The sequence below is a fragment of the Mobula birostris genome, chromosome 5, assembly GCF_030028105.1.
Source record: "Mobula birostris isolate sMobBir1 chromosome 5, sMobBir1.hap1, whole genome shotgun sequence".
Taxonomy (NCBI): Eukaryota; Metazoa; Chordata; class Chondrichthyes; order Myliobatiformes; family Myliobatidae; genus Mobula; species Mobula birostris.
The window spans coordinates 199,519,893-199,535,525 of NC_092374.1; the positions used below are offsets into that span (position 1 = coordinate 199,519,893).

The 15,633-nt window shown below is 43.7% G+C and overlaps 1 protein-coding gene across 3 annotated transcripts in view; it reads right to left on the minus strand.

Annotated features, from left to right (window-relative positions):
• Positions 1–15,633, minus strand: part of LOC140198249 (butyrophilin subfamily 3 member A1-like) — a 124,809-nt gene that overhangs the window by 20,525 nt on the left and 88,651 nt on the right. For all 3 annotated transcript variants that reach the window (XM_072259305.1, XM_072259304.1, XM_072259303.1), the window contains 2 exons: positions 8,430–8,549; positions 419–451 (listed from right to left, as the gene is read on the minus strand). In XM_072259305.1, the coding sequence (XP_072115406.1) occupies positions 419–451; positions 8,430–8,549 (153 nt within the window). The remainder of the gene's footprint in view (positions 1–418; positions 452–8,429; positions 8,550–15,633) is intronic.

Consider the following 15,633-nt stretch of genomic DNA (forward strand, 5'->3'; position numbering starts at 1 on the left):
AGGGACACCGGAGGGCTCCCTGACTTCCCACATCCTGCAAGAGGAGCATTCCAACATCCTACCTGGCATTCTCTCTACTCTAGACAATCTGAACAAAAAACCTTACTGGAACCTACTCTGGCCTCTGCCTGTTCTTGCCAAAGCCTGTTTGAGCCAAAGCCGCCCCACTCTGACTCAGTCTACTCCGACGATGGCCGCTGTATATGGTGGTCTGCTTTTTAAACCTTGGCGTGCTACGTCACGCGCCTGCGCAGTACAGACCCTTCTCCCCGTGCAGATTTTTAAAAAAAAATGACTTTTTCGACCCAAATTCTTCAGCTCACTTCTTCAGCTACTTGCTTTGACTGAAACAAGAACCGTTGAGATTTCCCCTTTTTAAACTTTATAGTTTCTGAATATTTCAATACTGAAATCTTACCAGATTCTATGATGAATTTCTGAAGTTCCAGCTCTGAAAAGACAGACCAGTGGTATATTAGAACAACACATTTTCAGGACAATGATTTCACCTCAGATGCTGGAGATCTGAAAGAATGGGGAACACTCAGAGGGTCAGGCAGCTTTGGAGAGGACAATCAAACTCATGGTTGACTGCCTCCCATCGGAGACAAAAAAATGTTGAGATGGTGACAGATGTCAGACAGAACAGCCAAGTGAGGAAATATTAGGGTCAATGTTAGGGTCAAGGATTAAATAACCATATAACAATTACAGCACGGAAACAGGCCATCTCAGCCCTTCTAGTCCGTCCCGAACTCCTACTCTCACCTAGTCCCACCGACCTGCACTCGGTCCATAACCCTCCATTCCCTTCCTGTCCATATATCTATCCAATTTAACTTTAAACAACAACATCGAACCTGCCTCAACCACTTCTGCTGGAAGCTCGTTCCACACAGCCACCACTTTCTGAGTAAAGAAGGTCCCCCTCATGTTACCCCTAAACTTTTGCCCTTTAACTCTCAACTCATGTCCTCTTGTTTGAATCTCCCCCACTCTCAATGGAAAAAGCCTATCTATGTCAACTCTATCAATCCCCCTCATAATTTTAAACACCTCTATCAAGTCCCCTCTCAACCTTCTATAAATAAAGACCTAACTTGTTCAACCTTTCTCTGTAGCTTAGGAGATGAAACCCAGGCAACATTTTAGTAAACCTCCTCTGTACTCTCTCAATTTTATTGACATCTTTCCTATAATTTGGTGACCAGAATTGTACACAATACTCCAAATTTGGCCTTACTAATGCCTTATACAATTTCAACATTACATCCCAACTCCAATACTCAATGCTCTGATTCATAAAGGCCAGCATACCAAAAGCTTTCTTCACCACCTTACCACATGAGATTCAACCTTCAGAGAACTATGCACCATTATTCCTAGATCCCTCTGTTCTACAGCATTCTTCAATGCCCTGCCATTTACCATGTATGTCCTCTGTTGATTAGTCCTACCAAACTGTAGCACCTCACATTTTTCAGCATTAAACTCCATCTGCCATCTTTCAGCCCATTCTTCTTACTGGCCTAAATCTCTCTGCAAGCTTTGAAAATCTACTTCATTCTCCACAACGTCACCTATCTTAGTATCATCTGCATACTTACTAATCCAATTTACCACCCCATCATCCAGATCATTAATATATATGACAAACAACACTGGACCCAGTACAGATCCCCGAGGCACACCACTACACACTGTCCTCCAATCGACACACAGTTATCCACTACTACTCTCTGGCGTCTCCCATCCAGCCACTGCCGAATCCATTTTACTACTTCGATATTAATGCCTAACGATTGAACCTTCCTAACTAACGATCCGTGTGGAACCTTGTCAAAGGCCTTACTGAAGTCCATATAGACAACATCCACTGCTTTACCCTCGTCAATTTTCCTAGTAACCTCATCAAAAAATTCAGTAAGATTTGTCAAACATGAATTTCCACGCACAACTCCATGTTGACTGTTCCTAATCAGACCCTGTCTATCCAAATAATTATATATACCATCTCTAAGAATACTTTCCATCAATTTACCCACCACTGACGTCAAACTCACAGGCCGATAATTGCTAGGTTTACTCTTAGAACTCTTTTTAAACAATAGAACCACATGAGCAATACGCCAGAGCCCCTGCTATTTCCACACTAACTTCCCTCAAGGTCCTAGGGAGTATCTTGTCCGGACCCGGAGACTTATCCACTTTTATATTCCTTAAAAGCGCCAGTACTTCCTCTTCTTTAATCGTCATACCTTCCATAACTACCCTTCTTGTTTCCTTTACCTTACACAATTCAATATCCTTCTCCTTAGTGAATACCGAAGAAAAGAAATTGTTCAAAATCTCCCCCATCCCTTTTGGCTCCTCACATAGCCATCCACTGTGATTCTCTAAGGACCAATTTTATCCCTCACTATCCTTTTGCTATTTATATAACTGTAGAAAGCCTTTGGATTTATTTTCACCTTACAAGGTGCCTTGTATTTTCTTTTAGCTTTTCTAATTTCTTTCTTAAGATTCTTTTTACATTCTTTATATTCCTCGAGCACCTCATTAACTCTAAGCTGCCTATATTTATTGTAAATCCCTCTCTTTTTCTGAACCAAGTTTCCTATATCCCTTGAAAACCATGGCTCTCTCAAACTTTTAACCTTTCCTTTCAACCTAACAGGAACAGAAGGATCCTGTACCCTCAAAATTTCACCTTTAAATGACCTCCATTTCTCTATTACATCCTTCCCATAAAACAAACTGTCCCAATCCACTCCTTCTAAATCCTTTTGCATCTCCTCAAAGTTAGCATTTCTCCAATCAAAAATCTCAACCCTGGGTCCAGTCCTATCCTTCTCCATAATTATATTGAAACTAATGGTATTATGATCACTGGACCCGAAGTGCTCCGCAACACATACCTCAGTCACCTGCCCTATCTCATTCCGTAACAGGAGATCCAACATTGCCCCTTCTCTAGTTCTCTAGTACTATTCCCTAAAAGACAACACAAGATCCATTACCAACAGTTGCTGTCAGAAAACATGAACATGGTGACCATGGTTTGAAGTGGTTACACTCAGTGTTGAATTTGAAATGCTGTGAGCTACCAGCTGTATATGGTGCTCACGATGTGATCTTTTCTACATTTGTGAGACCTGATGTCAATTGAGGGACCATCTGGTCAGCCCCATCAAGCAGGATTTCCCAGTGGCCAGCCATTTTAATGCCAATCCCCTTTCCCATTCCAACATACTGCTCCATGGCCTCCTGTCCTGGCACAATGAGGCCACTCTCTAGGGGAGTGGCCTTGTCAAGGGAGGTGCCTTGTGAGAAAAGTGCGAGTCTTTGGCTCAGGTGTCTTCGGCGAGGAGGCTGAGACAGGAGACTACGCCACAGTTGGAGCGGGTGAGAGGTGGTGAGGAAATGACCGCTAGGCTGATTCAGTGTGCTGCGTGCATGATGGGGGAGGTCAGGGACACCGATAGTGCCTCTGGATCCTACACCCGCAGAAAATGTGTCCAGATTCAGCTTCTGAAGGACTGTGTTGCAGCACTGGAGAGGCAACTGGATGACGTTAGGTTCATCCGGGAGAACGAGAGTTTTCTGGACAGGACCTACAGTGAGGTCGTTACACCCAGGATACGGGAAGAGAGAAGGGGGACGATGATGAGCAAGGAAAGGGTGCTTGAAGTACAGAAGACCCTGGGAGATGTGCCTCACGTAAACAGGTTCTCCCTCCTGGAAGCTGTCGGGACAGAAGACAGTGCCAGTCTGAGAGGCGGATGGGTCTGCGAGTCAACAATTGGCGCTGAGGCAAAGCTGAGGAGACAGACGTGAGGCAGAGCCATGGTAGTAGAGGACTCCATAGTGAGAGGTACAGAAAGGGGTTTTTGGGGCAACAGGTGAGATTTAAGGATGGTGTGTTGCCTCCCTGGTGCCAGGATCCAGGATGTCACGGACCGATTGCAGGGAATCCTCAAGAGTGAAGGTTAACATCCGGAAGTGGTGGTGCATGTCGGCACAAATGACGTGGGGAAAAAGAGGAAAGACATCCTACAGCGTGACTTCAAAGAACTTGGAAAAGGGCTGAAAAGCAGGACTTCCAGGGTGGTTATCTCCAGTTTGCTTCCAGTTCCCCGTGCCGGAGTGGTCAAGAACAGGGAGACAATGGATCTGAATGTGTGGCTGAGGAACTGGTGCAGGAAGCAAGGATTTACATTCTTGGACCACTGGGGTATGTTTCGGGGTAAGGATGAATTGTACAAAAGGGACGGGTTGCACCTTAATAAGTGGGGCACCAGCATTCTGGCAGGCAGGTTTGCCTCTGCAACATGGGTGTGTTTAAACTAAGTAGTGGAGGGGAGGGGACGAACTGGAAACATAAGGTTGGAGATAAAGGGAAAGTGAGAATAAGAAAAGTTAAGAAAGACAGCAGAATCAATAGAGCAGAAAGCTCAAGAAGGGATCGTACAGTATGGCCAAGTGAAATAAGAATGGACATGGGAGGTGAGGGGAGTAATGAGTTAAAAGTATTGTATATGAATGCACGGAGTATAAGAAATAAAATGGATGAGCTTAAGGCACAGTTGGAAATTGATAAGTATGATGTTGTGGGAATAACAGAGACATGGCTTCAAGTGGACAGGGCCTGGGAAATGAATATTCAAGGGTATACGTCCTATCGAAAGGACAGACTGATGGGCAGAGGGGGTGGGGTGGCTCTGTTGGTGAGAAATGATATTCAGTCCCTTGCGAGGGGGGACGTAGGATCAGGAGACGTAGAGTCAGTATGGATAGAACCGAGAAATTCTAAGGGTAGAAAGACCCGGAGTTATCTATAGGCCCCCAAACAGTAGTCTGGATGTAGGGTGCAAGTTGAATCAGGAGTTAAAATTGGCATGTAGCAAAGGTAAAGCTACAGTTGTTATGGGGGACTTCAATATGCAGGTAGACTGGAGGAATCAGGTTGGTACTGGACCCCAAGAAAGGGAGTTTGTGGAGTGCCTCCAAGATGGATTCTTAGAACAGCTTGTACTGGAGCCTACCAGGGAGAACGCAATTCTAGATTCAGTGTTGTGCAATGAACCGGATTTGATCAGGGACCTCGAGGTACAGGAGCCATTAGGAGGTAGTGACCATAATATGATCAGTTTTAAACTATAATTTGAGAGGGAAACTCGGAAGTGTCAGTATTACAGTTGAACAAAGGGAACTATGGTGCTATGAGGGAGGAGCTGGCCAAAGTTCAATGGAACAGTACCCTAGCAGGGATGACAGTGGAACAGCAATGGCAAGTGTTTCTGGGAATAATGCGGAAGGTGCAGGACCAGTTCATTCCAAAGAGGAAGAAAGATCCTAAGGGGAGTAAGGGGAGGCCGTGGCTGACAAGGGAAGTAATGGACAGTATAAAAATAAAAGAGAAGAAGTATAACATAGCAAAGACGAGTGGGAAGCCGGAGGATTGGGAAACTTTTAAAGAGCAACAGAAGGTAACCAAAAAGGCAATACGCGGAGAAAAAATGAGGTACGAAGGTAAACTAGCCAAGAATATAAAGGAGGATAGGAAAAGCTTCTTTAGGTATGTGAAAAGGAAAAAAAAGTTAAGACCAAAATTAGGCCCTTGAAGACAGAAGCAGGTGAATTTATTATGGGGAACAAGGAAATGGCAGACGAGTTGAACAGGTACTTTGGATCTGTCTTCACTAGGGAAGACACAAACAATCTCCCAGATGTAATAGTAGCCAAAGGACCTAGGGTAATGGATGAATTGAAGGAAATTTATATTAGGCAGGAAATGGTGTTGGATGGGCTGTTGGGTCTGAAGGCTGATAAGTCCCTTGGACCTGATGGTCTGCATCCCAGGGTACTTAAGGAGGTGGCTTTAGAAATCGTGGACGCATTGGTAATCATTTTCCAATGTTCTATAGATTCAGGATCCGTTCCTGTGGATTGGAGGGTGGCTAATGTTGTCCCTCTCTTCAAGAAGGGAGGAAGAGAGAAAACAGGGAATTATAGGCTGGTTAGCCTGACGTCGGTGGTGGGAAAGATGCTGGAGTCAATTATAAAAGATGAAATTACGACACCTCTGGATAGCAGTAACAGGATTGGTCGAAGTCAGCATGGATTTACGAAGGGGAAATCGTGCTTGACTAATCTTCTGGAATTTTTTGAGGATGTAACTATGAAAATGGACAAGGGAGAGCCAGTGGATGTAGCGTACCTGGACTTTCAGAAAGCCTTTGCTAAAGTCCCACATAGGAGATTAGTGGGCAAAATTAGGTCACATGGTATTGGGGGCAGAGTACTGACATGGATTGAAAATTGGCTGGCTGACAGAAAACAAAGCGTAGCGATTAACGGGTCCCTTTCTAAATGGCAGGCGGTGACCAGTGGGGTACCGCAGGGTTCAGTGCTGGGACCGCAGCTGTTTACAATATATATTAATGATTTAGATGAGGGAATTAAAAGTAAAATTAGCAAATTTGCCGATGACACAAAGCTGGGTGGCAGTGTGAAATGTGAGGAGGATGTTATGAGAATGCAGGGTGACTTGGACAGGCTGGGCGAGTGGGCAGATGCATGGCAGATGCAGTTTAATGTGGATAAATGTGAGGTTATCCACTTTGGTGGTAAGAACAGGAAGGCAGATTGTTATCTAAATGGAGTCAAGTTAGGAAAAGGGGAAGCACAACGAGTACTAGGTGTTCTTGTACATCAGTCACTGAAAGCAAGCATGCAAGTACAGCAGGCAGTGAAGAAAGCTAAAGGCATGCTGGCCTTCATAACAAGGAGAATTGAGTATAAGAGCAAAGAGGTCCTTCTGCAGCTGTACAGGGCCCTGCTGAGACCACACCTGGAGTACTGTGTGCAGTTTTGCTCTCCAAATTTGAGGAAGGACATTCTTGCTATTGAGGGAGTGCAGCGTAGGTTCACAAGGTTAATTCCCGGGATGCCGGACTGTCATATGTCGAAAGATTGGAGTGACTGGGCTTGTATTCTCTGGAATTTAGAAGACTGAGAGGGGATCTTATTGAAACATATAAGATTATTAAGGGATTGGACACGCTGGAGGCAGGAAGCATGTTCCGGCTGTTCGGTGAGTCCAGAACCAGAGGCTGCAGTTTAAGAATAAGCGGTAGGCCATTTAGAATGGAGTTGAGGAAAAACTTTTTCACCCAGAGAGTGGTGGATATATGGAATGCTCTGCCCCAGAAGGCTGTGGAGGCCAAGTCTCTGAATGCTTCCAAGAAAGAGATGGATAGAGCTCTTAAAGATAGCAGAATCAAAGATTATGGGGATAAGGCAGGAACTGGATACCAATTGTGGATGAGCAGCCATGATCACAGTGAATGGCGGTGCTGGCTTGAAGGGCCAAGTGGCCTACTCCTGCACCTACTGTCTATTGCCTCTCATGTTGGAGGAGCAACACCTGATATTCCATCAGGGTAGGTTCCTACCTGATGGCATGAATATCAATTTCTCCTCCCTCCCCCTCTTTTCTCATTCCCCATTCTGACTGCCTTTTACCCCTCCTCTTCTCATACTCTGCCTATCACCCTCTCTGATGCCCTTCCTCTTCTCTCTTTTTCCATTCCCCATTCTGACTCCTCTCTTACTGCTTCTCCTACCCTGCCTATCAGCTCCCTCCTCCTTCCCGATCTCCCATGATCCACTCTCCTCTCCTACAAGATCCCTTCTCTTCAGCCCTTTACCTTTTCCATCTATCACCTCCCATCTTCACACTTCAATTCCCTCCCTCATCCACCAATGCTTCCCTCACCTGCCTTCACCTACCAGCCTCTAGATTGTACTTCTTCCCCTCCACGCATCTTCTTACTGGCTTCCTCACCCTTCCTTTCCAATCAAGGGTCTTGCTCTGAGACGTTGACTTTCCACAGATGCTGAGTTCCTCCAGCATTTTTGTGCTTTCCTACTTAAAAGATGAAGTTCTGTTCTTCATCCTCTGTTAAGCCTTTGAGAACATTGTAGGACACCGTGAGTGGAGAGCTTAGAGTGGGATAGGTTACACAATCAAAATACGTAGTTTTAAAATTTGGTTTGAGCTATGAAACAAAGTTATCGTACAAAGTGTACCCGGTTTCACCACTGCAGAGGAGCCTAAGTATCGGGAACCAAGTTACACGAAGTACAAGTGAATCAGTGACCAGCTGAACCTCCTGGCACTTCATCATGCAGACACAGGAGATGCAACATCGGGCAGTTTCCTTCCTTACTTCCCAGCTCTATGGCTACAAATATTCTTACCAGAGACAACGTTCACAGCTGGAATGTCAGAGCCTGCTGGGAAATGTGGATTTTACATGATTTCTCCAGCAAATGCTCTGGCTTTCATGGAAATTTCAGAGGGAAACTGGGAGATTTTCCACTGGATTTCCAGGCCAGTACTTCACAATATTGCAGAAACATACCTTTTATGCGTCTGTTTTGTTTCACATTCCAATAAATCACAGTGGAGTTAGCAGCAATTACAACACAAATGGTGACGACCAGTGGCAGGACCCATTCAAGAACAGCAGGGAAGAGATCATCTGTAGAATAAAGATCAGTGAATGAGACAATGAAAAAATCTGCAATGCACCCCAGCAGAATTAGTTCAGTAAAACTCCATGAGGTGGAAAGTCCACAACTGCCCAAGCAGCCTCCTCCTGTAACATAGAACATAGAATAGTACAGCACAGTACAGGCCCTTCGGCCCACAATGTTGTGCCGACCCTCAAACCCTGCCTCCCATATAAGCCCCCACCTTAAATTCCTCCATATAACTGTCTGGTAGTCTCTTAAGCTTCACTAGTGTATCTACCTCCACCACTGACTCAGGCAGTGCATTCCACGCACCAACCACTCTCTGAGTAAAAAACCTTCCTCTAATATCCCCCTTGAACTTCCCACCCCCTACCTTAAAGCCATGTCCTCTTGTATTGAGCAGTGGTGCCCTGGGGAAGAGGCGCTGGCTATCCACTCTATCTATTCCTCTTATTATCTTGTACACCTCTATCATCTCTCCTCTCATCCTCCTTCTCTCCAAAGAGTAAAGCCCTAGCTCCCTTAATCTCTGATCATAATGCATACTTTCTAAACCAGGCAGCATCCTGGTAAACGTAACATCAATAGGTGTTTACTGGAAGAACCAGAAATGGCTGCAATGGACTGTTATAATGGAGGCTCTGAGACTTCATCACTGTTACTGATGTTTAATTGTAGAGATATACAGCACAGAAACAGGCCCATCAGCCCAACTGGTCCATGATGACCAACATGCCCCATCCAAACTGGTCCCATTTGCCAGTGTTTAGCCCAGATCCTTCTCAACCTTCCTTGTCCGTGTGCCTGACAAATTGTCTCTTCAAATTGTTTATTGTCATATGCACAAGTCCATGAAAGCAACAGGCCAAAAGAGAAACACACTTGCAGCACCATCACAGGCTAGTCACTGTCACAGAGATAGCATTCACAAGGAAAACATAAATTACACATAATTTTTACAAGAAAGAACACAATCAGATTGAAAAAGAAACAATCTCTGTTGTAGTGCAGAGTGATCAAGGTTGTCATCGTGTTGTTGTACTGACGTAGTGATTAGAGTTTTGTGAGTTAGTTGATGAACTGAACAGTTGAAGGAAAGTAGCAATTCCTGAACCTGGTTGTGTGGGGACTTCAAGCTTCTGTAGCTTCTGCCTAATGGTCACTGCAAGGTGAGGGCATGGCTGAATGGTGAAAATCTTTGATGATGGATGTTGTCTTCTTCAGGCAGAGCCTCCTGTAGATACTACTAATGGTGGGGAGGGATTTCCTCCTGATGTATTGGGCTGAGTCCACTTTTCCCTGCAGCTTCTTACATTCCCGGGCATTTGACTGTCACACCAGATCGTGATGCCATGAGCCAGGATACTGATTATTATAATTGTGCTCGCCTCAACCACTTCCTCAGGCAGCTCATTCCATATACCAACTTCAGTAGAAAAATGGTTGTCATTAAATCTTTTCACCCTTACCTTAAAAGTATGCTCTCTACAACAGAACAGTAAGTGGAGAGGTTGCAGAGACAGATGCTGATAAGACCTCAGACAAAGTTCAGAATCTAAAGGCTGAGCATGGAGCAACTAGTGTTCTGAGCTGCATATGTTTCAATGCAAGAAGTATCGTAGAAAGGTGGATAATAGTGCTGAAGATGAGGTGGCTGGTTTACAAACAGAGGCAATGTGAAGTGAGCAGAGGCTGTTGATAGGGCAAAATTGCGGTCATCAAGGGAGTTGCAATGTAAAAGGTGGGCAAAATCAAAAAGGGTGAACACAGGACTGACGGTGTTGTATTTGAATGTGTGCAGTATACAGAATAAGGCAGATGAACTTGTAGCACAGTTACAGATTGGCAGGTATGATGTCGTAGGCATCACTGAATCATGGCTGAAAGAAGATTATAGTTGGGATCATAATGTCCCAGAATACACATTGTATCGAAATGACAGGTAGGAAAGCAGAGGGAGCAGAGTTGCTCTGTAGGCAAAAAGTGATATCATTAGAAAGAGGTGACATAGGCCAGAAGGTGTTGAATCATTGTGGATAGAGCTAAGGAACTGCAAGGGTAAAAAGACCCTGGATGGGAGTTGCATACAGACTCCCAAGTAGTAGTAAGGATGCAGCCTACAAATTATAATGTGAGATAGAAAATGCATGCCACAAGGGTAATATTACAATAGCCATGGGGGATTTCAATATGCAGGTAGATTGGGAAAATCAGGCTGGTGCAGGAGGAATTTCCAGAATGCCAACAAAATGGCTTTTCAGAGCAGCTCGTCGAGCCCAATAGAGGATCAGCTATTCTGGATTGGGTGTTGTGCAATGAACCACAATTGATTAAAGGGCTTCAGGTAAAAGGACCCTCAGGGGAGTGCGATCATAATATGATAACATTCACCCTGAAATTTGAGAAGGAGAAGCTAAAGTCAGATGTATCAGTACTGCAGGGGAGTAAAGGGAATTACAGAGGCATGAGAGAGGAGATGGCCAGAATTGATTGGAAAAGAACACTGGCAGGGATGACAGCAGAGCGGCAATGCCTAGAGTTTCTGAAAGCAATCTAGAAGGTGCAGCATATATGCATCCAAAACAGGAGAAATTTTCTAAGTGAAAGATGATACAACCGTGGCTAACAAGAGAAGTCAAAGCCAATATAAAAGCCAAAGACAGGGCATATAATAGAGCAAAAAATAGTGGGACGTTCGAGGATTGAGAAGCTTTTAAAAACCAACTAAGAAGTAATTAAGAAGGTAAAGATGGGATATGAAGGTAATATTATTAGCCAATAATATTAAAGAGGATACCAAAAGTTTCTTCAGATATACAGAGTATAAAAGAGAGGTGAAAGTGGATATTGGACCACTCAAGAATGATGCTGGAGAGCTAGTAATGGGGACAACAAAATGGCAGATGAACTGAAGAAGTATATTGCATCAGTCTTCATTGTGCAAGTCACTACCAGTATGGTAGAAGTTCTGGGTGTCAGGGATCATGAAGTGTGTGAAGCTACCATAACAGGAAAGAATGTTCATGGTAAACTTAAAGGACTGAAGGTAGGTATGTCACTGGACCAGACAGTGTACACCCAGAGTGCTGAAAGAGATGGCTGACAAAGAGAAAATCTTGCCTGACAAATTTGTTGGAATTCTTTAAAGAAATATCAAGCAGGATAGATAAAGGAGAATTAGTTGATGTTGTGTACTTGTCAGGCAAGATTTTCCCTTGAGAAAACCGTGCTGACTACAGACTATTTTATCATTATGTATCCAAGTACCCTGAGACCTCATCTTTAAAAATCGACTCCAACATCTTCCCAACCACTGAGGTCAGACTAACTGCCCTATGTGGGCACGTGACCAAGTGGTTAAGGCATTGGACTAGCTACCTGAAGGTTGTGAGTTCAAGCCCCAGCCAAGGCAGCATGTTGTGTCCTTGAGCAAGGCACTTAATCACACATTGCTCTGCGACGACACTGGTGCCAAGCTGTATGGGTCCTAATGCCCTTCCCTTGGACAACATCGGTGTCATGGAGAGGGGAGGCTTGCAGCATGGGCAACTGCTGGTCTTCCATACAACCTTGCCCAGACCTGTGCCCTATGTCCATGGTCTCGCAAGACTAACGGATGCCTTTACTTTACTTTGTGTACTTGGATTTTTAAAGTAAATATGTTAAAATATAGGTCTGGTCCGCGGGTTGAGATTCTAAATTGAGAAAGGCCAATTTTCATGTCATCAGAATGATCTGGCAAATGTGGATTGGGACTGGCTGTTTTTTGGCAAAAGCATACTTTGAAAGTGGAGGCTTTCAAAGCCAAATTTTGACAATGCAAAGCTTGTACTCGTCTGTCAGAATAAAAGGTAAAGATAACAGGTGTCGGGAACCTTAGATTTCAAAAGATACTGAGGCTTGGGTTAAGAGAGAAAAGGAGTTGCACAGCAGGTATAGGCAGGTAGGAACATATGAGGTGCTTATGGAGTACACAAAAAGCAAGAGAACACTTAGGAAAGAAATCAGGAAAGTTAAAAGAAGGCAATAAGTTGCTCCAGCAGACAATGTGAAAACTGGTCTTCTGCAAGATCAGAATGGTAGGTAAACCATGTGTTGAATCAAAACAGATGGGGGAGATCTTAAATTACTTCTTTGCATCTCTATTTACTCAGGAGACAGATGCAGAGTCTTTAGAAGTAAGGCAAAACAGCATCAACTTTGTGGACCCTGTACAGATTACAAAGGAGGAGGTATTTGCTACCCTGATGCAAATCAGAGTGGTTAAATCCCCAGGGCCTGATAAGCTGTTCCCTCAGACCCTACGGGAGGTGTGCAGAAATTGCTGGGGCCCCAGCAGAGGTATTTAAAATATCCTTCGCAACAGGAAAGGTACCAAAGGATTGTCGTATAAACTATGTTTAACAGGCTCTGGACATAAACTAAGGAAATTACAGGCTGGTGAGTCTGACATTAGTTGTTGGAAAGTTATTGGAAGGTATTGAAAGGAACCAGATATATAAGTACAGTGCCTATAAAAAGTATTCATCCCCCTTGGGAGTTTTCAGATTTTACTGTTTTACAGCATTGAATCACAGGTGACCTAATTCAGCAATTTTTGAAATTGATTAACAGAAAAAGACTCTTTCGGGTCACATTGAAAATGATCTAAGTTTATTACAAATATAAAACATAGAATAATTGATCGCAAAAGTATTCACCTCCATTAATATGACACACCAAATCATCACTGGTGCAGCAAAATGGTTTTTAGAAGTCACATAATTAGTTAAACAGAGATCTGTTTTTGGAGACCTGTGTACAGTCAAGGTGTTTCAAATGACTGCAGTAAAAATACACCTGTATCTGGAAGGACTAACTGCTGGTGAATCAGTATCCTGGCAAACTCAACATTCGGTAGGTTTCAATGAGATCCCCATGCATTCTTCTAAATTCCAGTGAGTACAGACCCAAAGCTGTCAAACACTCCTCATATGTTAACCACTTCATTCCTGGACACATCCTCTTCTTGGCTCATCCCAATGACATCACATTCTTTCTGCGATATGGGGCCCAAAACTGTGGCCCGACCAGTGCCTCATAAAGGATAGGTATTATCTCCCTGCTTTGATATTCTACTCCCCTTGAAATAAATACCAACATTGCTTTTGCCTTCTTTACCACAGGCTCAATCTGTAAACGACCTTCTGGGAGTCTTGCATGAGAACTCCCAAGTCCCTCTGCACTTCTGATGTTTGAACCTTCTCCCCATTTAGATAATAGTCCACACTACTGTTCCTTTTACCAAAATGCACTATCATACACCTCACAATACTGTATTCCATCTGCCATTTTTTGCCCATTCTTCCAATTTGTCCAAGTCCTGCTGCAACCGCAAAACTTCCTCAGTACTACCTACCCCTCCACCCACAAACTTTGCCACAAAGCCATCAATTCCATTATCTAAATCAATGACAAACAATGAAAAGCCGCAGTCCCAATAATGACCCCTGAGGAACACCACTAGTCATCGTCAGCCAACCAGAAAAAGCCCCCTTTATTCCCACTCGCTGCCTCCTGCCTCTCAGCTATTCCTCTACCAATGCCAGTATCTTTCCTGTAACACTATAGGATTTTATCTTGTTAAGCAGCCTCATATGTGGCACCTTATCAAATGCCTTATGAAAATCCAAGTAAATGACATCCACTGTCTCTCCTTTGTCCATACTGCTTCTTCCGCGAAGAACTCTAACAGATTTGTCAGGCAAGATTTCTCTTCACAGAAACCATGCTGACTTTGACTTATTTTATCATTAGTCTCCAAGTACCTCGAAACCCCACCCTTAACAATAGACTCCAACACTTTCCCAACCACTGAGGTTAGGCTAACTAGCCTATAATTTCCTTTCTTTTGCTTTCCTCCCTTCTTAAAGAGTGAAGACATTTGAAATTTTCTGGTCCTCCGGGGCCAAGTCAGAATCAAGTGATCCTTGAAAGGTCATGACCAATGCATCCGATATCTCTTCAGCAGCCTCTCTCAGGAATCTGTCTTCCGCACTTTAAGACCTTTGAGCTTGCCTAGCACATTTTCCTTTGTAAATGAAATGGCACTGCTCCTGCTCCCTGACACTCACAGATGTCTGACAAACTGCTTGAGTCTTTCACAGTGAAGACAGATGCAAAGCACCCATTAAGTTCATCTGTCATTTTTTTCTCCCCCATTACTACCTCACTAGTTTCCTTTTTTGGTGGTCCAAAATCAACTCTCACTTCCCTTCTACTCTTTATTTAACTGAAAAAAAAACTTTTGGTATTCTGCTTTATATTACTGGCTGGTCTACTTTCATATTTCATCTTTTTCTTTTAGCTTTTTTAGTTGCCTTTTTGTTGGATTTTAAATCATCCAACTTCCTTCTCACTTTTGCTATCATATATGCTCTTGCTTTGTCATATCTGCAGTCTTTAACTTCCTTTGTCATCCACAGTTGCTTACCCCTGCCATTTGAGAACTTTTTCCTCTGTGGGACATATCTATCATGCGCCTTGTGAACTATTCCCAGAAACTTCAGCCATCTCTGCTCCGCTGTCATCCCCAAAAGTCACCTACACAAATCCCCATAAGACTACATCCCAGGATCATCCCTGCCAATATTCTCCTCCAATCCACCTGGGCAAGCTCCTTCCTCATGCACCTGCAATTCCCTCTATTCCATTGCGATACAGATACATGTGAGTTATGCTTCTCCCTCTCAAATTGCATTATGAATTCAATCCTATTGTAATCACTGCCTCCTAAGGGTTCCTTTACGTTAAGCTCCCTAATAAGATCTGGGTTACTACACAATTCCCAATCTCAGATAACCTTTCCCCCAGCAGGCTCAAGCACAAGCTGCTTTAAAAAGCCATCTCACAGGCATTCAACAAATTCCCATCTTGCGATCTGACACCAACCCCCTTGCATATTGAAATCCCCCATTACAATTGTGACATTACCTTTATGACCCTTTTCCAGCTCCCTTTGCAATCTCAACCGCACATATTGGCTACTATTTAGAGGCTTATATATGATTCCCACAATGGATTTTTTAATCCTTGCAATTTCTTAACGCC